The 24,500-nt window shown below is 41.5% G+C and overlaps 1 protein-coding gene across 1 annotated transcript in view; it reads right to left on the minus strand.

Moving 5' to 3' along the window:
- The window catches only part of LOC123766952 (arylsulfatase B), a 205,598-nt gene that overhangs the window by 94,663 nt on the left and 86,435 nt on the right, over positions 1-24,500 (minus strand). The window contains 1 exon segment of the mRNA XM_069307715.1: positions 16,038-16,203. Coding sequence (XP_069163816.1) covers positions 16,038-16,203 — 166 coding nt within the window.

Below are 24,500 nucleotides of genomic sequence, written 5' to 3' on the forward strand. Positions count from 1 at the left end.
TACTCATATACATGTCAGCGTCATGGAAGATTGCTAATGTGGTTTCAATTTTTATTTGGTTGGAAATAAAAAATAATATATATATATATATATATATATATTTATATATATATATATATATATATATATATATATATATATATATATATATATATATATATATATATGACCGAAAAAGTAAGATTAATAATTCTAACACGAATTTTCTCTATCTTTCGTACATTTCTTTTCACTGATAGTGGTAATTCAAAAATCAATTCTCCAAAATTCATTTTTGTTTCTAGTCTGACGCGACACTTGAGCGCGTTCCGTAAAACTTATTACATTTTCAAAGACTTTAGTTTACACATACACAACTGAATAGAACTTACACATCTCCGATTTGTTTATATCTACATTTGAGTGAGGTGGATGGGGTGAGGTGGTATTTAATAGGGTATTAATTTCATCAACACAAGACAGAACACGAAACAATGGGTATTGAATAGAAGTGATTGTAGAAAGCCTATTGGTCCATATTTCTTGATGCTTCTATATTGGAGCGGAGTCTTGAGGTGGGTAGAATATAGTTGTGCATTAATTGGCTGTTGATGGCTGGTGTTGACTTCTTAATGTGTAGTGCCTCGCAAACGTCAAGCCGCCTGCTATCGCTGTATCTATCGATGATTTCTGTGTTGTTTACTAGGATTTCTCTGGCGATGGTTTGGTTGTGGGAAGAGATTATATGTTTCTTAATGGAGCCCTGTTGCTTATGCATCGTTAAACGCCTAGAAAGAGATGTTGTTGTCTTGCCTATATACTGGGTTTTTTGGAGCTTACAGTCCCCAAGAGGGCATTTGAAGGCATAGACGACGTTGGTCTCTTTTAAAGCGTTCTGCTTTGTGTCTGGTGAGTTTCTCATGAGTAGGCTGGCCGTTTTTATGGTTTTATAGTAAATCGTCAGTTGTATCCTCTGATTTTTGTCTGTAGGGATAACGTTTCTATTAACAATATCTTTCAGGACCCTTTCCTCCGTTTTATGAGCTGTGGAAAAGAAGTTCCTGTAAAATAGTCTAATAGGGGGTATAGGTGTTGTGTTAGTTGTCTCTTCAGAGGTTGCATGGCGTTTCACTTTCCTTCTTATGATGTCTTCGACGAAACCATTGGAGAAGCCGTTGTTGACTAGGACCTGCCTTACCCTACAGAGTTCTTCGTCGACTTGCTTCTATTCTGAGCTGTGGCTGAGAGCACGGTCGACATATGAGTTAACAACACTCCTCTTGTACCTGTCTGGGCAGTCGCTGTTGGCATTTAGGCACATTCCTATGTTCGTTTCCTTAGTGTAGACTGCAGTGTGGAAACCTCCGCTCTTTTCCATGACTGTTACATCTAGAAAAGGCAGCTTCCCATCCTTTTCCATCTCGTAAGTGAAACGCAGCACGGAACTCTGCTCAAATGCCTCCTTCAGCTGCTGCAGATGTCTGACATCAGGTACCTGTGTAAAAATGTCGTCAACATACCTGCAGTATATGGCCGGTTTCAAGTTCATGTCGACTAAGACTTTTTGCTCGATGGTACTCATGTAGAAGTTTGCAAACAGGACACCTAGGAGAGAACCCATGGCGACCCCATCTACTTGCTTATACATGTGCCCATCCGGGCTCAAGAAGGGTGCCTCTTTAGTACAAGCTTGGAGTAGTTTCCTTAGGATATTTTCTGGTATGTCAAGAGGAGTACAGGCTGGATCACGATACACTCTGTCGGCTATCATCCCGATTGTCTCGTCCACAGGTACGTTGGTAAACAGTGATTCTACGTCCAACGAGGCTCTTATCCCTGTGGCCCGTGTGCCCCACAGTAAGTCAACAAATTCCTTTGGCGACTTCAGGCTGAAGGCGCAAGGGTCATAAGGAGTCAGCAGGCCGTTGAGTCGCTTCGCCAGTCTGTACGTGGGTGTGGGTATCTGGCTAATGATTGGCCGAAGTGGGTTTCCAGGCTTGTGTGTCTTGACATTTCCATACGCATATCCAGGTTTATATTCCCCAATAATCTTTGGCAGGTGTAGTCCAGATTTCTTGGCGTTCACAGTTTCGATCAGTTTGTTGACCTTTGCTTTCAATTCGGCTGTAGTGTCCTTCGTTACCCTTTGGAATTTAGTTTGGTCAGAGAGTATGAGGTTCATTTTCGCCAGATATTCGTCTTTTTTAAGAATGACGTATATTGGCGACTTGTCGCCTCTCCTGACAACTATCTCCTTGTTCTCACGAAGGCTTTTAGCTGCCGCTTTAAGCTCGGGGGACAGTATGGTGCTTCTGTAATTGCCTCGATTCTTTCCTCCTTCCGCGATAAGTTCTGCTTGTAAGGTATCTTTGGTAGTGACCTTCTTTTGTGTCTCGAGGTCGAATATGTCGTCCAACAGAATTTCCAACTCCACTTTCCGGGCCATCTCACTCGGTCTGGACATAACGTGACAAAGATGGCCCGGAAAGCGGAGTTGGAAATTCTGTTGGACGACATATTCGACCTCGAGACACAAAAGAAGGTCACTACCAAAGATACCTTACAAGCAGAACTTATTGCGGAAGGAGGAAAGAATCGAGGCAATTACAGAAGCACCATACTGTCCCCCGAGCTTAAAGCGGCAGCTAAAAGCCTTCGTGAGAACAAGGAGATAGTTGTCAGGAGAGGCGACAAGTCGCCAATATGTCATTCTTAAAAAAGACGAATATCTGGCGAAAATGAACCTCATACTCTCTGACCAACTAAATTCCAAAGGGTAACGAAGGACACTACAGCCGAATTGAAAGCAAAGGTCAACAAACTGATCGAAACTGTGAACGCCAAGAAATCTGGACTCCACCTGCCAAAGATTATTGGGGAATATAAACCTGGATATGCGTATAGAAACGTCAAAACACACAAGCCTGGAAACCACTTCGGCCAATCATTAGCCAGATACCCACACCCACGTACAGACTGGCGAAGCGACTCAACGGCCTGCTGACTCCTTATGTCCCTTGCGCCTTCAGCCTGAAGTCGCCAAAGGAATTTGTTGACTTACTGCGGGGCACACGGGCCACAGGGATAAGAGCCTCGTTGGACGTAGAATCACTGTTCACCAACGTACCTGTGGACGAGACAATCGGGATGATAGCCGACAGAGTGTATTGTGATCCAGCCTGTACTCCTCTTGACATACCAGAAAATATCCTAAGGAAAGTACTCCAAGCTTGTACTAAAGAGGCACCCTTCTTGAGCCCGGATGGGCACATGTATAAGCAAGTAGATGGGGTCGCCATGGGTTCTCTCCTAGGTGTCCTGTTTGCAAACTTCTACATGGGTACCATTGAGCAAAAAGTCTTAGTCGACATGAACTTGAAACCGGCCATATACTGCAGGTATGTTGACGACATTTTAACACAGGTACCTGATGTCAGACATCTGCAGCAGCTGAAGGAGGCATTTGAGCAGAGTTCCGTGCTGCGTTTCACTTACGAGATGGAAAAGGATGGGAAGCTGCCCTTTCTAGATGTAACAGTCATGGAAAAGAGCGGAGGTTTCCACACTGCAGTCTACACTAAGGAAACGAACATAGGAATGTGCCTAAATGCCAACAGCGACTGCCCAGACACGTTCAAGAGGAGTGTTGTTAACGCATATGTCGACCGTGCTCTCAGCCACAGCTCAGAATGGAAGCAAGTCGACGAAGAACTCTCTGGGGTAAGGCAGGTCCTAGTCAACAACGGCTTCCCCAATGGTTTCGTCGAAGACATCATAAGAAGGAAAGTGAAACGCCATGCAACCTCTGAAGAGACAACTAACACAACACCTATACCCCCTATTAGACTATTTTACAGGAACTTCTTTTCCACAGCTCATAAAACGGAGGAAAGGGTCCTGAAAGATATTGTTAATAGAAACGTTATCCCTACTGTCGGGGTTTACTCTCGGGTGTGTGCAACAGTATACTCAAGGTCACTCACCGTAGGCCTGCGGGTCTTCACTCTATCCTCACGGCGCCACTGTACACCAGGAGAGTATCCCAGTCAATCCCAACTGGCCTCTGATCGAGAAGGAGTGGGAACACAACTGTTGTATGCCCGCCCCAACAATAGAACTCTACTATTAACCACAAGGTCGCCAACTGGTGTTTTCGGTGTCCAGTAACACATCAGTGGATTTGTTGAATTGTGGTAACAGTGTCAAGGACACACTCAATAGATCTGATATCAGGCAGGTATTTACTTCTATCACTCTCTGCTTTCAGGTATTACATAGCCACAAGAAATATGGAGGGGATGATATAAACACAAATGTATTTTGTATTTTACTTAAAACTCATTCAAAGACATCACAAGGTCATATCAATAAGCAATCAGCTGTTTCAGGCGGGAGTCGTTCGTTCCCACGTATAATATGCACTCACTAAGCTGGCAACACTCCCCCTCTCGTCAATGTCATAATCAGCTGGGCGACTACCCCCGCGCGAATGTTTATTGCTTGTTTCCCTGGCGTCCCGCGCTCTGTTTCTTTAAGTTCTCAAAGATCACTAGAAGTTCGAACACACAATATTTGCGACAATAGCACGTATTACTTCGCTACACTGATCTGGGGCTCAATCAAACATTTCTATATTAAATGTGACAATAATTCACTGTCATGGTATTACACACTGCCCTTCATTTAATGATAACTTATGAAGTATTTAACACTGGAGTTCTCAGTATTTCCTTTCGTGGGCGATAACACAATTAATCACTGCACACATGAATGATTATTCAATACATGAGCATAGACATATATATATATATATATATATATATATATATATATATATATATATATATATATATATATATATATATATATATATATGGATGAATCAGACATCAATAATGGTAATAACATAGTTACTGGGCATATAGCCTAACTTCCAAATACTGGCATAATATTATATATATTCTCTCACTATATGATTACATTAAAGTCTCATGAAAGACATTCTCAACACAGTAAATTCATCAATTACTCCGGGTGCCTGTACACACCAATAATAATCATTAATATCGTGGGTACTCTTTATAGTACCACTCTGCACACTGGTGCCTTACTGTGACATAGGTGAGCCTTGCTCACGACATACAAAATACTCAGACTAAATAATATAGCTGACTAAAGGGGAATTTGGGAGGGAAACTAGAATCACCTACTTCCACCTATCCTCCGATGAGAGTTGAGTTGTAGCTCCTGGTCCTGGCTCCTGCCTCGTGTAGGGAACGCCTCCACACACACGCTGTCGTGTCCTCCAGGAACTCAATCAATGTCCAACTGTAAGCGCGTCGTCTCCGTGCCTTTTCCCAGCAGGTCCGTGCTCCTCCTCGACTTCTTGTAGGGTTGGAGTCGGTCTCCCGGCCGTCGACTTCTCCTCCCAGCTACGGCTGCCCGCCTACGCCTCGGCTGCAGTCGTTCGGATTCCCGAGTAGTTTCTTTCTTCCTCTGCTTCCCAGTGGCTCGGTTCAGCCACTACGCCGTCACAAACGGGTGAACTGCCTCAGACGTCACATACGTCACTGCACAGACTTCACTTCTTCTTGCACAGTACTCGTCCTGGAGCACTTGTTGCTCAATATCCGTCGATTCCCTCTCTGGTTCAACACGAACGAAGGAAGACCTCACAGAATACTGGCAGACTTCGGGTGACGCGTAAAATCCACGGGAGCGGGAAACAACTGTCAAACTGACAGGACCAATCTTCGCACGTCCAACCTCCTTGACGTGTCGTGTCAGACTGATGGCGCCAGCGCGGCGCGCTGACCGGACCCCCCTTCCTTCGTGACGTCACATTCGCCACGGGAGGTTTTCATTGGCTCCCTGTGCCACATTGCTGTCGGTGACCAATCCGGTGTCACTGACGTCACACAGTTTTGGCGGGGAAACAGGAGAGCCAGCACCATCTTGGCTTCCTAAAGGGCCTAAACCACAGGCCAGAATACTCTTGTTTTATAAATTTCTCGGCACCCCGAGAACACTCCACTCTCCCACATATACCAAACTGATGCCTGCTACGTAGAGAACGCTCGGGTAAAGTGGACATGACTCTTACTGCAGGCGTGGGAGAAATATAAGGGGGGGAACACCGTCACACTACAGACAAAAATCAGAGGATACAATTGACGATTTACTATAAAACCAGAAAAACGGCCAGCCTACTCATGAGAAACTCTCCAGACACAAAGCAGAACGCTTTAAAAGAGACCAACGTCGTCTATGCCTTCAAATGCCCTCTTGGGGACTGTAAGCTCCAAAAAAACCAGTATATAGGCAAGACAACAACATCTCTTTCTAGGCGTTTAACGATGCATAAGCAACAGGGCTCCATTAAGGAATATATATTCTCTTCCCACAACCAAACCATCGCCAGAGAAATCCTAGTAAACAACACAGAAATCATCGATAGATACAGCGATAGCAGGCGGCTTGACGTTTGCGAGGCACTACACATTAAGAAGTCAACACCAGCAATCAACAGCCAATTAATGCACAACTATATTCTACCCACCTCAAGACTCCGCTCCAATATAGAAGCATCAAGAAATATGGACCAATAGGCTTTCTACAATCACTTCTATTCAATACCCATTGTTTCGTGTTCTGTCTTGTGTTGATGAAATTAATACCCTATTAAATACCACCTCACCCCATCCACCTCACTCAAATGTAGATATAAACAAATCGGAGATGTGTAAGTTCTATTCAGTTGTGTATGTGTAAACTAAAGTCTTTGAAAATGTAATAAGTTTTACGAAACACGCTCAAGTGTCGCGTAAGACTAGAAATAAAAATGAATTTTGGAGAACTGATTTTTGAATTACCACCAACAGTGAAAAGAAATGTACGAAAGATAGAGAAAATTCGTGTTAGAATTATTAATCTTACTTTTTCGGTCATATTTAATAATATATGTCTACAGGAAAGACTGCTACCAAAATATACTAATATATATATATATATATATATATATATATATATATATATATATATATATATATATATATATGTCGTACCTAGTAGCCAGAACGCACTTCTTGGCCTACTATGCAAGGCCCGATTTGCCTAATAAGCCAATTTTTTATGAATTAATATATTTTCTCTAATTTTTTTCTTATGAAATGATAAAGCTACCCATTTCATTATGTATGAGGTCAATTTTTGTTTATTGAAGTTAAAATTAACGTAGATATATGACCGAACCTAACCAACCCTACCTAACCTAACCTAACCTATCTTTTTAGGTTAGGTTGGGTTAGGTAACCGAAAAAGGTAGGTTAGGTTAGGTTAGGTAGGTTAGGTAGTCGAAAAACAATTAATTCATGAAAACTTGGCTTATTAGGCAAATTGGGCCGTGCATAGTAGGCTGAGAAGTGCGTTCTGGCTACTAGGTACGACATATATATATATATATATATATATATATATATATATATATATATATGTATATATATGTATATATATATTTATATATATATATGTCGTACCTAGTAGCCAGAACGCACTTCTCAGCCTACTATGTAAGGCCCGATTTGCCTAATAAGCCAAGTTTTCCTGAATTAATATATTTTCTCGATTTTTTTTCTTATGAAATGATAAAGCTACCCATTTCATTATGTATGACGTCAATTGTTTTTATTGGAGTTAAAATTAACGTAGATATATGACCGAACCTAACCAACCCTACCTAACCTATCTTAATAGGTTAGGTAGCCAAAAAAGTTAGGTTAGGTTAGGTTAGGTAGGTTAGGTAGTCGAAAAACAATTAATTCGTGAAAACTTGGCTTATTAGGCAAATCGGGCCTTGCATAGTTGGCTGAGAAGTGCGTTCTGGCTGCTAGGTACGACATATATATATATATATATATATATATATATATATATATATATATATATATATATATATATAATATATATATATACATACATATATATATACATATATATAACATTTATATATATAAATATATATATATGCATAAATATATATATATATATATATATATATATATATATATATATATATATATATATATATATATATATGTCGTACCTAATAGCCAGAACGCACTTCTCAGCCTACTATTCAAGGCCCGATTTGCCTAATAAGCCAAGTTTTCATGAATTAATGTTTTTTCGTCTACCTAACCTACCTAACCTAACCTAACCTAGCTTTTTTTGGCTACCTAACCTAACCTTACCTATAAATATTGGTTAGGTTAGGTTAGGTAGGGTTGGTTAGGTTCGGTCATATATCTACGTTAATTTTAACTCCAATAAAAAAAAATTGACCTCATACATAGAGAAAAGGGTTGCTTTATCATTTCATAAGAAAAAAATTATAGTAAATATATTAATTCAGGAAAACTTGGCTTATTAGGCAAATCGGGCCTTGAATAGTAGGCTGAGAAGTGAGTTCTGGCTACTAGGTACGACATATATATATATATATATATATATATATATATATATATATATATATATGACTGAAAACTCACACCCCAGAAGTGACTCGAACCCACACTGCCAGGAGCAACGCAACTGGTATCCTGGTATCTACAGGACTCCTTAATCCACTTGACCATCCCGACCGGACATAAGGAAGTGATAGCCGAAGCTATTTGAACCACCTCCCCGCCGGCACTCGGAAGGTAATCTTGGGCATAGCATTTTATCAAATCTCCTCATTCTTTGGGGCACACGTGAGGAACACAAATGCTAACAAGCCTGAATGGTCCCCAGGACTATATGCGACTGAAAACTCACACCTCAGAAGTGACTCGAACCCATACAGCCAGGAGCAACGCAACTGGTATCTACCAGCACGGGAGACATCTCCCGTCACGCAGCTGCAGTTGCACCTCCACAGATCTCCAGTGTCAGCTCTTGATACTGGTAATGGCTCAAAAGGGCCACCACTTACGGGCTATTCATGCCCGTGCCACCTTTTGGGTGGCTTAAACTTCAGTTCTATTCAGTTGTGTATTTGTAAACTAAAGTCTTTGAAAATGTAATAAGTTTTACGAAACGCGCTCGTGTCGCGTCAGACTAGAAATAAAAATGAATTTTGGAGAATTGATTTTTGATTTACCTCCAACAGTGAAAAGAAATGTACGAAAGATTGAGAAAATTCGTGTTAGAATTATTAATCTTACTTTTTCGGTCATATTTAATAATATATATATATATATATATATATATATATATATATATATATATATATATATATATATATATGTTTCATTGAATATGAACGCATATTCTGTATTTATTATTTTCTGGTTTAGGGCTTCTATCCCTCTAACTATTTTCTTAGCATCAGGGCTTAATTGAAATAGGAGTTCTCCAAAACTCATTTTCGTACTTTTAAGGTGAAGAAAAGAAGTGATTTACTATAGAGTGTATTACACTTATTTGTATAATTTGCACGACGTTTCGAACCTCCATGGTTCATTCTCAAGTGAACAGATCTTACAATACTAGTTGATTTTATACCCGCATTAGGTCAGGTGATAAAACAATGAAGGTGAAAACATGGGGGGATACATAAGGGATAAACATAGGGGCTGCAGAAGGCTTATTGGCCCATACGAGGCATCTCCTATCTAAACACAAAGATTAATCCAGTGTAATTGGCCTGTTATGTTGGACATTGTCTTCTGTGTTGGCATCGATATGTTCTTGTCTTGTCCTTACTCTCATGGTGGGTAGAGTAAATAGTTCCGTGATTTGGGTGTTCATGGTAGGTCGCTCTATTCTTATGTGAATTGCCTCAAGAATTTGTAATCTTCTTGAATCTTGGGTTTTGTCTATTATGCAAGTATTCTTGTTCAACATTTCTCTTGTTAGAGTAATATCATGGGCTTGTCTCATGTGATTCCTAGGGGCACCAGATTGAAGATGGCATGTCAAACGCCTCGTCAGCTTGGTCGACGTCATACCTATGTACTTACATTGAAGGTTACATCCTTCGTGGGGGCAAGTGTACATGTATACAACGCTTGACTGCTGTAGAGGGTTCTCCGTCGGCTTCGGGCTGTTTTTGATAAGGAGTTCGGAAGTCTTCTTGGTTTTGTAGAATATTATCAGGTTTATGTTTTGGTTAGGAGTAGTGCTTTTTACTCCTTTACGGATTATTTCTTTCATTATTCTTTCCTCTTTTATATGTTCACTGTGCATGGTTGATTTGTAATATAATTTTATTGGGGGTGTTGTGGTTTCTGTTCTAGGTTCAGAATTATACCAACGGTCCAAGTGTCTTCTTATAGCAGCGTTTATTTCAGCGTTGCTATATCCGTTGTTCACCAATACCTGAGTTACTCTTTCAAACTCTCTACTCACATTGCTCCATTCAGAGCAGTGGGTAAGCGCTCGACGAATATAAGCATTGAGAACACTGGCTTTGTATCTTTGGGGGCACTCACTTCTACCGTTCAGGCATAATCCTATGTTGGTGGGCTTGGTATATACGTTGGTGCTTAAAGAGGTTCCTGTTTTTGTTATTAGTACATCCATGAATGGCAGACTGTTATTTTCACTATTTTCGTGTGTAAATCGGAGTACTGACTCTCTCTCTAGGTGTCTTTTTAGGTCAATTAGTTCATCTGAGTCTTTTACTATTACGAATATGTCATCTACATAACGGCAGTATACAGTTGGTTTTTGTCTGCTACTGAAGACCCTATCTTCGATGGTTCCCATATAAAAATTAGCAAATAAAACTCCTAAGGGGGAGCCCATTGCTACTCCGTCTATTTGTAAATACATGTCTCCTTGTGGACTGATGAAAGGGGCTTCCTTTGTACATCCTTCGAGAAGACTTTTCAAGTGTGGCTCAGGTATGTCTAATTTGGGGGTGCTCTCGTCTCTGTATACTCTGTCCAGTATCATTCCTATGGTTGTGTCGACTGGGACGTTGGTAAAAAGGGATTCAACGTCCAGGGAAGCGATGATTCCATCGGGCTGGGTAGATTTGATCAATTCTAGGAAATCTGCTGATGATTGTAGACTAAACTTACTTGGAGTGTATGGAGTTAGGAGTTCATTGAGTTTCTTTGCCAGGTGATAAGTTGGGGTTGGTATTTGGCTGATTATAGGGCGTAGTGGGTTACCTGGTTTATGCGTCTTAACATTGCCGTAGGCATATCCTAAGCCATAGTCGCCTTGAAGTTTATTGAAATGCACACTACCTTTCTTTGCGTTGATTGCTGTAATTGTTTTGTTTACTTTCAGCTTAAGGTCTTCTACGGGGTTCCTCGTGATTCGTTGAAATTTGAAACTTCAAGGCGACTATGGCTTAGGATATACCTACGGCAATGTTAAGACGCATAAACCAGGTAACCCACTACGCCCTATAATCAACCAAATATCAACCCCAACTTATCACCTGGCAAAGAAACTCAATGAACTCCTAACTCCATACACTCCAAGTAAGTTTAGTCTACAATCATCAGCAGATTTCCTAGAATTGATCAAATCTACCCAGCCCGATGGAATCATCGCTTCCCTGGACGTTGAATCCCTTTTTACCAACGTCCCAGTCGACACAACCATAGGAATGATACTGGACAGAGTATACAGAGACGAGAGCACCCCCAAATTAGACATACCTGAGCCACACTTGAAAAGTCTTCTCGAAGCATGTACAAAGGAAGCCCCTTTCATCAGTCCACAAGGAGACATGTATTTACAAATAGACGGAGTAGCAATGGGCTCCCCCTTAGGAGTTTTATTTGCTAATTTTTATATGGGAACCATCGAAGATAGGGTCTTCAGTAGCAGACAAAAACCAACTGTATACTGCCGTTATGTAGATGACATATTCGTAATAGTAAAAGACTCAGATGAACTAATTGACCTAAAAAGACACCTAGAGAGAGAGTCAGTACTCCGATTTACACATGAAAATAGTGAAAATAACAGTCTGCCATTCATGGATGTACTAATAACAAAAACAGGAACCTCTTTAAGCACCAACGTATATACCAAGCCCACCAACATAGGATTATGCCTGAACGGTAGAAGTGAGTGCCCCCAAAGATACAAAGCCAGTGTTCTCAATGCTTATATTCGTCGAGCGCTTACCCACTGCTCTGAATGGAGCAATGTGAGTAGAGAGTTTGAAAGAGTAACTCAGGTATTGGTGAACAACGGATATAGCAACGCTGAAATAAACGCTGCTATAAGAAGACACTTGGACCGTTGGTATAATTCTGAACCTAGAACAGAAACCACAACACCCCCAATAAAATTATATTACAAATCAACCATGCACAGTGAACATATAAAAGAGGAAAGAATAATGAAAGAAATAATCCGTAAAGGAGTAAAAAGCACTACTCCTAACCAAAACATAAACCTGATAATATTCTACAAAACCAAGAAGACTTCCGAACTCCTTATCAAAAACAGCCCGAAGCCGACGGAGAACCCTCTACAGCAGTCAAGCGTTGTATACATGTACACTTGCCCCCACGAAGGATGTAACCTTCAATGTAAGTACATAGGTATGACGTCGACCAAGCTGACGAGGCGTTTGACATGCCATCTTCAATCTGGTGCCCCTAGGAATCACATGAGACAAGCCCATGACATTACTCTAACAAGAGAAATGTTGAACAAGAATACTTGCATAATAGACAAAACCCAAGATTCAAGAAGATTACAAATTCTTGAGGCAATTCACATAAGAATAGAGCGACCTACCATGAACACCCAAATCACGGAACTATTTACTCTACCCACCATGAGAGTAAGGACAAGACAAGAACATATCGATGCCAACACAGAAGACAATGTCCAACATAACAGGCCAATTACACTGGATTAATCTTTGTGTTTAGATAGGAGATGCCTCGTATGGGCCAATAAGCCTTCTGCAGCCCCTATGTTTATCCCTTATGTATCCCCCCATGTTTTCACCTTCATTGTATTATCACCTGACCTAATGCGGGTATAAAATCAACTAGTATTGTAAGATCTGTTCACTTGAGAATGAACCATGGAGGTTCGAAACGTCGTGCAAATTATACAAATAAGTGTAATACACTCTATAGTAAATCACTTCTTTTCTTCACCTTAAAAGTACGAAAATGAGTTTTGGAGAACTCCTATTTCAATTAAGCCCTGATGCTAAGAAAATAGTTAGAGGGATAGAAGCCCTAAACCAGAAAATAATAAATACAGAATATGCGGTCATATTCAATGAAACATGTTTGAAAGAAAACCTGCTGCCAGTATACACCAATATATATATATATATATATATATATATATATATATATATATATATATATATATATATATATATATATATATATATATATATATGATATGGTAAATCTTATGTATATGATATATTACATATGGGCTACATATGTAGCCCATATGTTCTTATGTAGCCACTATATGTGGTCCGAGGGACAGTTACTATTTATGAGTACTGATGGCCACCATATGTGGCCAAATGGACAGATTATATTGAAGAGTACTGATGTGGCTTTCACAGGTCCCAGGGAGATTATATTGAAGAGTACTGATGTGGCTGTCACGGGAGGGTTTATGTTCAAATGTTCTGATGTGGCCTCAGTGACAGTTATGTTCAAGAGTACTTACGTGGCCCGAGGCCACGTGTATGTTCAAGACTATTGATGTGGCCACCACTTTTTTCAGGGGGAAGTTAATATCCAAGAGTAATGCCGTATCCTCCAAGGACTGTTTATGTTCATGAGAACTGATGCGTCCGTCATACATTGTCTCAGGGACAGTTTATGTTCAAGAGTGCTTAGGTGGCCACCACATGTGGCCCCAAGGACAGTTTATGATCAGAAGAACTGATTTGGTAGTCACATATGGCTCCAAGGACAGTTTATGATCAGGAGAACTGATTTGGCAGTCACATATGGCTCCAAGGACAGTTTATGATCAGGAGAACTGATTTGGTAGTCACATATGGCTCCAAGGACAGTTTATGATCAGGAGAACTGATTTGGTAGTCACATATTGCTCCAAGGACAGTTTATGTTCAAGAGTACTGGTGTTGCCAACACATGTGGTTTCGGGGATAATTTATGTTCATGAGTACTGATGTGGCAACCACATGTGGTCACAAGGAAAGTTTATGTTCAAGGGCACTAGTGTGGCTACGACGTATGGCTCCAGGAACAATTTATGCTCAAACGTTCTGATGTGGCCACCATTTGTGGTCAAAGGGTCGGTTTATGTCTAATAGTACTGATGGGGCCACCACTTGTTGCCCCCAGAGACATTTTATGTTGAAGAGTACAGATGTGGCCACAGGGACAGTTTATGCTCAGGAGTACCGATGTGGCACTAGAGACCATTTATGTTTAAGAGTACTGATGCGGCCGTCACATGTGGCCCTCAGTGAAAGTTTATGGTCAAGCGTACTGATGTGGCTCCGCATGTGACACCAGGGACAGTTTATGTTCAAGAGTACTGACGCATCCACCACATACAGCCGAATCAGTCTTCAAATCCACGAGGCAGTCCCACCGAAGTCAAGAGTCGGTAAGTTTTGTTCCAAGAGGTTGATCTACACAAGCCACATTGAAGAAGCTTGAACCATAAAGCGGGGCGACTGTTAAGAGAATGATCATTAACTTTTCGGCTGTGGCCATTGATCAGAGTTGTGATTATTTATGTGCCAATCTGTGTGTAATCAGTGACTTACATGAATAAATATTTTGTATTTATGATATTGCATGTGATTAATGTTGGCTCAACCAGTGGGGGCAGAAGTCTTGTAATCCTCAGCTGAAGTAGTGAATTAGTGAAGACGGTATTGATCTCAAACTACCGAGTAAGGGGGTATGTCCCGCAGAGCTACGCACTCTTATGGTAAATCAATTTTGTTGATGCGGTGGCTCTTTGTCTAGGCAAATTCCCTAGAGCTTTCGAAGGGGTAAAAAAATCATCTACGAATAAGCTCCACACTCCTTAATGGATCCACAATCAGATAACAGGGAACCTGACAAAACGGGGCACTCCCCGAGGCTGAATCGTGGATATACACCATGCAATCGTCACTTTAAGAACCGTTAATCCCGTCGAGATCGGGCTCAGCAACGAAGGCATGGGTTTGACATAAAAGTTTCCCCTCGCTCGAATAAGTCATGCACTTTAGTCCTACGGACGAGAGAGAATGCCGTCTCAACTTACCCGATATCAGAACAGAAGAAGGCAACTGAATTAATATTCAAGAATGGAACCGAGTCGGCAGGAAGGAACAACTAGAAAGTAGAAAAGGTGGAGAGAGAAAAAAGAAACAAAAGAAAGAGGGAAAGGGATCTGGAAAATTAGAAATGAAGGCTGCAGGAACGCAAGGCTTAAAAAGGTCAGATGAAACGCCAACGCATGGAGCATCACAGCATCACAGTCCGACAAGCCCCCACCAAGCCACTCACGCTGATAACGGGCTTCATATTGAGGGGAATGACGTTGCTAAGTATCTGGGAAGATTTAAAACATTTAGCAAAAAACACACAGAACTGCCAACAACACGAAGCACACACAGCTGTGGCTCGTGTGATCACGAAGCCTCTTCCCGCACCACAAATCTGTGTCCTAGGCTGGACTCATGGCCCGTTCTGCCTTGACTCCCACCTAAGAAGTCACTTCCTTAACAGCCAATCACCCAACAGTCACTCACCCTTGAAGTAAAACTCACTCACCCTATTAAAAAGATTTCATTTACTTCCCCGACTGTCTAGGGCCCACACTCTGAGATCATTTAAAGGTTTCCTTCGATAATATCTCACCAAAATGAGCTACACTACTCTAAATGTGTTCATCGGAATCCTGAAAACAAGGAGACTAGAAAGACATATGACTTGGCATGTTATCCAGTCGGAAATAAGGATTGTATCCCATTCAAGCAATCACTAATGAATCATTCTTTTCATAAACAAAGGGTGGTGCCGAGAAACCTGACAAAAGTGTTACTCAATACCATCCCCATGTAAAATGAAACAAATACCGTAAAGTCTTACCGAGTTTGATTCTGCGTTGTTCATCTTGAACGTAGCTGTATGGTTCTGTGTAGATCTCAGGAACCTCATTGGGGAAGTGAACGCTCTGGAAGGCCAGGTACAGAAACATGGGGGCCTCAGGATTCAGTGACGACAAGAGCTTCTCCACGTAGGAAGAGAACAGGTACTGTTGAAGAGGTACAGCCATTCACAAGGCTATAGACATGACTAGTAAAAGTGTATTCATTGAAGCTTCGTGAATATGTATGTTCCTGCGATGGTCATTCATTATTCTAATGAAAAGAATAGCAACAGCATACACTGTGAAGGACACGACTGAATGTTGATAATTTGTTTAATGTGTGATAGATATTAAGGTAATCGATTGTCGGCAATCATCAAAAGTCATGCATAGGAAGAGGAAGTTTCCTGATATTAGACAAATTTGAATCTTCTGGAAGTCTGCACACCATGACTAAATATCCATACTACAAAGGTGTAGTGTTCAGGTACATTACCAAAGAATGGAAGCAATGTCTAGGTGCAGTGTGAGAAGAGATTGGTTGTTATAAATGTTATATGGGGAGACCTGGGAGCAGCTGCGCATCCCCACAAGTCCTATATATTTGTGTTTCTAGAGAAGTTTAGTGTTTTATGTACTCCCAAGTGTTTTTTCTCTAGTCATTGCAGGCAGGTCATTTTTCATCAGTGTGAACCGTCCTGATGATCTACTGTCATCTGGTCTCATTTTCAAAACCTTACTCTGGTTGGTGTTGAAATATAGTAACCATTTCCCTGATAAGTTGTGTATCTTATCTTTGTTATCGGAAAGTATTTTGCAATCCACATTAATTTTGCATCACTGCAAATATCTACATAAAGGACCCAACATCTGCAGTAACGTCAATAGCACAGATAAGAAATTTTATGCGTTCTGGTTCCGATCCGCAAGGAACTTCATATGCTATACCAGTCTGACTTCTCGTCCCTCACTGTAACTGACTTCGAACCGTTAGGTGCTTTTTCACATATTTCATTGTTCTAAGTATTAATATATTTTCTGTAAGTAAGTAATTATCAAAAGAATGCACTAAGCTGGACAGACAATGTATCACCATTAATGTCGTAGGATAATGAAAAGCCGCAAAATGTCCCTAAAGATGTCAATATGAGATCGAAAGCGCATAATGCAAGCGATATCAAAGGAATCAATTTCACCAAGGATTCTATCGAGAGATAAATGAAAACAAGGGACAGTAGTGAAACAAGACACACGCACCTTCTGGAAGTCACGACATTCAATATGGATATGCACGGCTATAAGTGGGACAATGCAGTTCGAATAGTAAGGAGCAGGATGGCACTCCATTAAGTGCCCGTGAGTTAAACGTGAATGGCCAATACGTAAACTAGCCATAGCCGGTCCTCCTACCACCTCCGGTTACGGTGGTAGGAGGAAGGCTTAGAGGACAATCTACCATTAAGAGCACGCAGTTTATTACCAGTGACAGAAGACCGACGATGCTGCAAATGGGCATGGATCAAGGAATGAATTACTGGGAAAAAATCCGAATAAGGAACATCTTTTCGGGAAATAGGAAATGCGCGGCTACCCTCCTTAGCGGCAGCATCCGCACACTCATTTAAGGAAATAACAATATGGCTGGGAACCATCAAAACTAAACCTGCATAAATCTGCTAGAGACAAGAGAGACCCAATATTGGGTTTCTACTACCACATGATGTGTAGGGTTAAATGATTCCAAACCCAGGAGAGCACTATTAGAATAAACCACTATGACAAAGGAGCGCCGACGACAGAAAAGCAACCAAGGAAGGGCATATAAGATAGCATACAGTTCAGCTGTGAAGACGCTACCCTCCAGAGGAAGGCGGCACATATAGGTTTGCTCAGGAAAGACAACACAACACAGTATCCAACATAGTCAGCAGACTTGGACCCATACGTGAAGGAGGCAACATATTGCGAGTCCGAAGAAAAATGTTTTGAAAAAGAACGTTTCAAGACTTTACCACAAGGGTCAAAGAATTGCAAAACTTCACAAATGGGACCTGTCAGGGAGGTATGGATGGTACGACATGAGGAGAGACATAGCTAACCCAAACTGAAAGGGAGGCTTGAAAGCGAGACATCCTAACAGAAAAAGGGAGTTGAAAGGGAACAGGGCCCACTGGAGAAGCAACAGCCAATGCACGGCAAATGCTTGAATGAGGATGTTGCTGAGACCTCGATCCTGGGGCGACAAGACGTCCGTTTCAACATACCAACTATGGATAGGTGTCGAACTAAAGGAACCAGAGCTGAGGTGCAATCCAGCATGGTGCAGAGCATCAAGACTGCGAAAGACCAAAGGAGTAGGTTGGGCAGCCAGAATTCAGTTTAGACAGCACGAGAGAGAGGTGCAAATTGAGGAGTGTGCGTCTATCATCTTGCCAGGAAGAATCGGAAAAGACTTTAATTAAGGAACGGGATTTAGAGCATTATACTCGAAGGTAAGATATATGGGGAGACCAAGTCAAACGTGTGTCAAAGAGTAACCCCAAAAGATTAGGAAAATCTTTATACAGAAAGGGACTACCATAGAGCGACAAAGGGGGACGAAGAATGACCTGCTTTCGAGTAAAAATCATAGCACAGGTCTTAGTCGAAGAGCCTAAGTGGCCTAGAACGAGGCGGCATCAATCGCAAGTTTAAGGAAAGGGAAGTCCGCTCCCCGACAGAACAGTGTGAGATCGTCAATATAAAAGGCCGAGAAAATGCCATAAAACAAGAAAAAAATTGAGGGCAACCAGGAAAAGAGTATTCCTCAGAACACTTTCTTAGAAAACACCGTATTCTTGATAAAGAGTCGGAGAAAGTGCTATCAGTCTCAGTTTAAATGAACGGCTAGAGAGGAAGCATTTAAGGAAGACTGGGAGATTGTCACGAAGGTCAAAATAATGGAGTTAGAATAGAATATGATATTTCGCGGTCTTGACATAAGCCTTTTCCCAGATTGAAAAGGACGGCTACAACAGAGGTTTCCACAGCAAAGGCAGAACGAATATAGGCACTCAAGGCAACTAATACATCAGTCGTGCCGCTACCCTTGCGAATTCCAGAATGAGAAGGGGAGAGGTGGTGATAGTGTTCTAGGAAGCACATCAGATGTACATTGACTATACACTCAAAAAGTTTGCAGATACAGCTGGTCAGGGCCATGGGTCGGAAATCCTTAGGGAAAGTCCCCTGAGTACCGGGATTCAGAATAGGAAGAAAAACTGCCTCAAGCCAGTCATCTGGGACTGACACCTCCCAAATACGGTTTGCAGGTAGAAATTCTGCAAACACTGAAAGGTTCACGGATCGAGGCAGATGACGATTCATCTCATAATGAATGCCATCTGAGCCCCCCACTGCAGAACTGCAGAGGGGTCAGAGCAGACTGGAGTTCTGATATAGAAAAGGGGTCGTTATAGGGGAGCTGTAGATGGGTGCGAACGTCTATGGGACGAGTTTTAATAAGGGGCTTATGAGCAAAAACATTAGGAGGAAGATGAGAACCGAAGCTAGCATTTGAAAAGTTAGAACCCAGCTCCTTTGTGACCGACACCGGATCCATTACGACAGAACCATGGAGGTGTAGTACAGGTGAAATATCTGGAACAAGCTTAATCGCAATCTTGCGGAATTTCTTCCAGCTCTGAGGGGGAGTGGTGTCAACCGTATGGGTGGAGACATAAGATTTACAGCACTCAAGCTAAGCCATACAGAGGGCCCTACAGGCCACCACACTCTACTTCCAAACCAAATTAATACAATCAGGTGTGTGTATCAAGTGTATTTCCACGCTGCACACGTAGAGCGGACAGCCCGAGCACAGTCTGAATTCCAACAAGGATTGCAATTCCGTGTGCCGCGGGAGGTAGAACTGGGAACATAAAGGAGGGCAGCATTGAATAATGCATCATGAAAAAGGAAAAGAGCTCGAGGGAGAGGCAGATTGGAGAGACCAGAAAGAGAAGTATAGAGGGTGAGTATATTCAAGGCAAATTTTATCAAACTCCCACTTAGGGAAGGAAAGGAAAGAGTAGGGTGGAAAGAAAAGAATACGAGGATGGGGAAATTGTCACTGTTATGGAGGTCATTAAAAACTCTCCAGGTAATCTCTAAATAAATAGAAGAATGACAGAGAGATCAAGACGGGCTTAAAGTGCGAGTGCGTGTGTCAACATGGGCTAGCCCCCCAGAATTCAGAAGAGACAAAGAAGAAAAAAGGGCAAAAGGTTCGAGAAGGCGGCTATGGGTATTTGTCAGATCATTGCCCCAGAGGGTTATGCCGACAGTCAAAATCACCCAAAAGAAGCATAGACTTCGGTAAAAAGTCCGAGAGGTGTTTAAGATCTGGAAGAGAAAGTAGAACATTTGGTTGGGAGATAAATGGAAAACACTATGTACGATTTACTCACAAAAATTCGGGCAGCAGAGGAATGAATGCGTGACTGAAAAAGTAGGGGGATAAAGGGATTATGATTACGGATCAAGAGAATAGTAGGGGTTAAGATCCCCAGTAAAAACTGGAGGGAAAGAGAAAAAGGAATAACCACAGAAGCGATCAGGATGAGCACCAAGCATTGGCTTCTGGAAACAGAAACAAAGTGCTGAAAATTGTGAGATCAGATGTTGGAGTTAATGAAAGTTGGTATAAAAAGCCACAAATATTCCATACAAGAAGAGGTATAGCTTATACAGAGATAAGAAGAAAAAAAAAGAAGAGAAAAAATAAAAGACGAAGTCAAAGATGAACACGGGATGCTAGGAAGAATCAGGCGCAGGTTCAGCGAAATCAGGATATAGGGGCAAAAGTAAATCAAGCAAAGACGATTGATTAATGGGGTCAGAATAAGGGTGTACAGGCAGACTGACAGATTTTCTTACATCCACAATACTACTTTTTAATGTAACTAAAAAATATAAACACCTGTTTGAGGAGTGTATCAAAAAATAAATCTATATAATAAATCAAATTAAGAGTAGTTAAATTAAACAAAACCCTGCTTTCTGGGGATTAATAACAACGAATTTGGAGTGACATCCCTACAATCCCGAGGAGAAGTGCCATACTGAAAACGGGACTGACACTGACTGTACAAAAATCTTGGTAGTCGTGATACTAGATAAACTTCTCACCCACTCACAACTCCCTGACTAGAGAGAGAGGAAGCTTAGTTTAGCTGCCAACACCCACACATCGTGTCAGCAAGGCAGACATCCCGCTTGCTTTCATAACTCTCACTGTATTTCCCATTTCTATTTTTTTCCTTCACCTGTGCCTCTTCATCCTCTTTAATAAAAAAAAAATCCGGAGCCAAAGGATATCCTCTTTGTACAATTGTAACACAAATGGCTGCATGAAAACCCAAGCCATTAATCACTAACACCTCATGAGTTGATCAGTGTCACTATTATATGCTAAGTACATCCTGTGCATGCCCCAGATTGAAAAGAAACTGTACTGAAAATTGTACAATGTGTGTCGTTGGGAGAGCCCCTATTCATTTTACACACATTTATGACAAAAAGTTTTGGTTTCAGAGGTTAGCTTGTTTTGCAGGAATATAAAGTTAAACTTGAAATTGCCGTATCACCACACCAAAAGAATAACAACTCAATTTTACCAACTCCACTATTTTTCATATGGTTTCTCTATAACTATGTTACAAAGTAACTATTTTAGGGTTTCAGGGGGTAAATCCTGGTTTATCTCCAGACACACAAAGTATAATTGTTTATAATATGTTCTCAATCTATGTACTTTACTAAAATTTAAAATAAAAAATATAAATCTGTCTTTCGTCGCTGTCTCTCTTTATTTTTTACCAAGGATACATAGAACACTATGTAAGTTCAACACAGTCGCAGTGTAATACCCAGAATGTCATCAACTATTGTGATTGCCGGCTTGGCCACCAGGGGGGAGGATGTGTCCGCCCTGAGCTGCAGTCGTCGTCTGGCTCAGACGACGTCGTGAATTCAGTGGGCCTGGTATTTTATAGCCGTGGTGGTTATCCTGAGGTGGAGCTTGTAATGTGTGACATGCTCTGTGTCCCTGTGGAAGAGATTTACGGCGTTGAACTGGTAATTGCGCACCGAGTGATTGTCAAGTTTCTGGGGGAGGCGGCATACCGTGAGTTTCTCCAGCGCTACGAGGGGCGCTCCTTGCCACTGCCGGATGGTGCCGGCGCTGTATCAATTATGGATTGTAGTGGTGTCCTTACATATGTGAGTGTTCATGGGGCGCCCTTGGAGCTTCCTGGTACCTGCTGCGGCGTTACATCCAGCGGTTAGTGTGTGGCTACACACGCTTTCCTCGGGACTGGTTTCCGTACAAATATGTGGATTGGTGTATTGTTTATGCGCCTGTTAGTATTTTGTTGCGTGCCCTTCCGGCTGTTTCATTCTCTCTGCCTGTTACTGTTCGTTGTTTTTTTGTTTGTTTACTTTATTTCTTTTCTGTAATTTCTTTCATGTAATTACTTTCATGTTGCTCTCTTGCCATTATGTACTGTTACTGTGTTTTGTGATTCATGTTTGTCCAACGGTTTGTTTGTGCTGCGTGTTTATGTTGTTATAGGCCCATCAGGCTGGTGATTGTGTATGTTGCTTGTTTTGTTTCTTTGTTTTATTGTACATATTAGCATGCATTGCATGTAAATATAAAAAACACTATTGTTCCTGCATTTTCTAGCCGTTATTCAAGTCATAAAATCAATTATATTTTCAGAATTTCACAAGGAATTGGTTTAATGTAGTATATGGTGACATGCCTCGAGTACATCATCTTTGGTACAGTCGTGATGGTCGAGTCGTTATGGACTCCTGTACACCAGTTGCATATTGCTCCTGGCAGTATGGGTTCAAGTCACTTCTGGGGTGTGGAGTTTTCAGTTGAATATATGCCTGGGGACCATTCAGGCTTGTTCGCATTTGTGTTTCTCACGTGGCCCTCAAAAATGAGATGATTTGATAAAATAACTATGCTCAAGATTACCATCAGAGTACCGTCAGGATGATGGGCAAATAGCCTCGGCTACCATCATCTTTTGAATGGTCGTGATGGTCGAGTGGTGTGGAGTTTTCAGTTGCAAATATATATATATATATATATATATATATATATATATATATATATATATATATATATATATATATATATATATATATTATTGAATATGACCTGGAAACCCACTTCGGCCAATCATTAGCCAGATACCCACACCCACGTACAGACTGGCGAAGCGACTCAACGGCCTGCTGACTCCTTATGTCCCTTGCGCCTTCAGCCTGAAGTCTCCAAAGGAATTTGTTGACTTACTGCGGGGCACACGGGCCACAGGGATAAGAGCCTCGTTGGACGTAGAATCACTGTTTACCAACGTACCTGTGGACGAGGCAATCGGGATGATAGCCGACAGAGTGTATCGTGATCCAGCCTGTACTCCTCTTGACATACCAGAAAATATCCTAAGGAAACTACTCCAAGCTTGTACTAAAGAGGCACCCTTCTTGAGCCCGGATGGGCACATGTATAAGCAAGTAGATGGGGTCGCCATGGGTTCTCCCCTAGGTGTCCTGTTTGTAAACTTCTACATGGGTACCATCGAGCAAAAAGTCTTAGTCGACATGAACTTGAAACCGGCCATATACTGCAGGTATGTTGACGACATTTTTTCACAGGTACCTGTTGTCAGACATCTGCAGGAGCTGAAGGAGGCATTTGAGCAGAGTTCCGTGCTGCGTTTCACTCACGAGATGGAAAAGGATGGGAAGCTGCCCTTTCTAGATGTAACAGTCATGGAAAAGAGCGGAGGTTTCCACACTGCAGTCTACACTAAGGAAACGAACATAGGAATGTGCCTAAATGCCAACAGCCACTGCCCAGACAGGTACAAGAGGAGTGTTGTTAACTCATATGTCGACCGTGCTCTCAGCCACAGCTTAGAATGGAAGCAAGTCGACGAAGAACTCTGTAGGGTAAGGCAGGTCCTAGTCAACAACGGCTTCTCCAATGGTTTCGTCGAAGACATCATAAGAAGGAAAGTGAAACGCCATGCAACCTCTGAAGAGACAACTAACACAACACCTATACCCCCTATTACACTATTTTACAGGAACTTCTTTTCCACAGCTCATAAAACGGAGGAAAGGGTCCTGAAAGATATTGTTAATAAATAGAAACGTTATCATTACAGACAAAAATCAGAGGATACAACTGACGATTTACTATAAAACCAGAAAAACGGCCAGCCTACTCATGAGAAACTCTCCAGACACAAAGCAGAACGCTTTAAAAGAGACCAACGTCGTCTATGCCTGCAAATGCTCTCTTGGGGACTGTAAGCTCCAAAAAACCCAGTATATAGGCAAGACAACAACATCTCTTTCTAGGCGTTTAACGATGCATAAGCAACAGGGCTCCAATA

This window comes from Procambarus clarkii, chromosome 60, assembly GCF_040958095.1.
Source record: "Procambarus clarkii isolate CNS0578487 chromosome 60, FALCON_Pclarkii_2.0, whole genome shotgun sequence".
Classification (NCBI taxonomy): domain Eukaryota; kingdom Metazoa; phylum Arthropoda; class Malacostraca; order Decapoda; family Cambaridae; genus Procambarus; species Procambarus clarkii.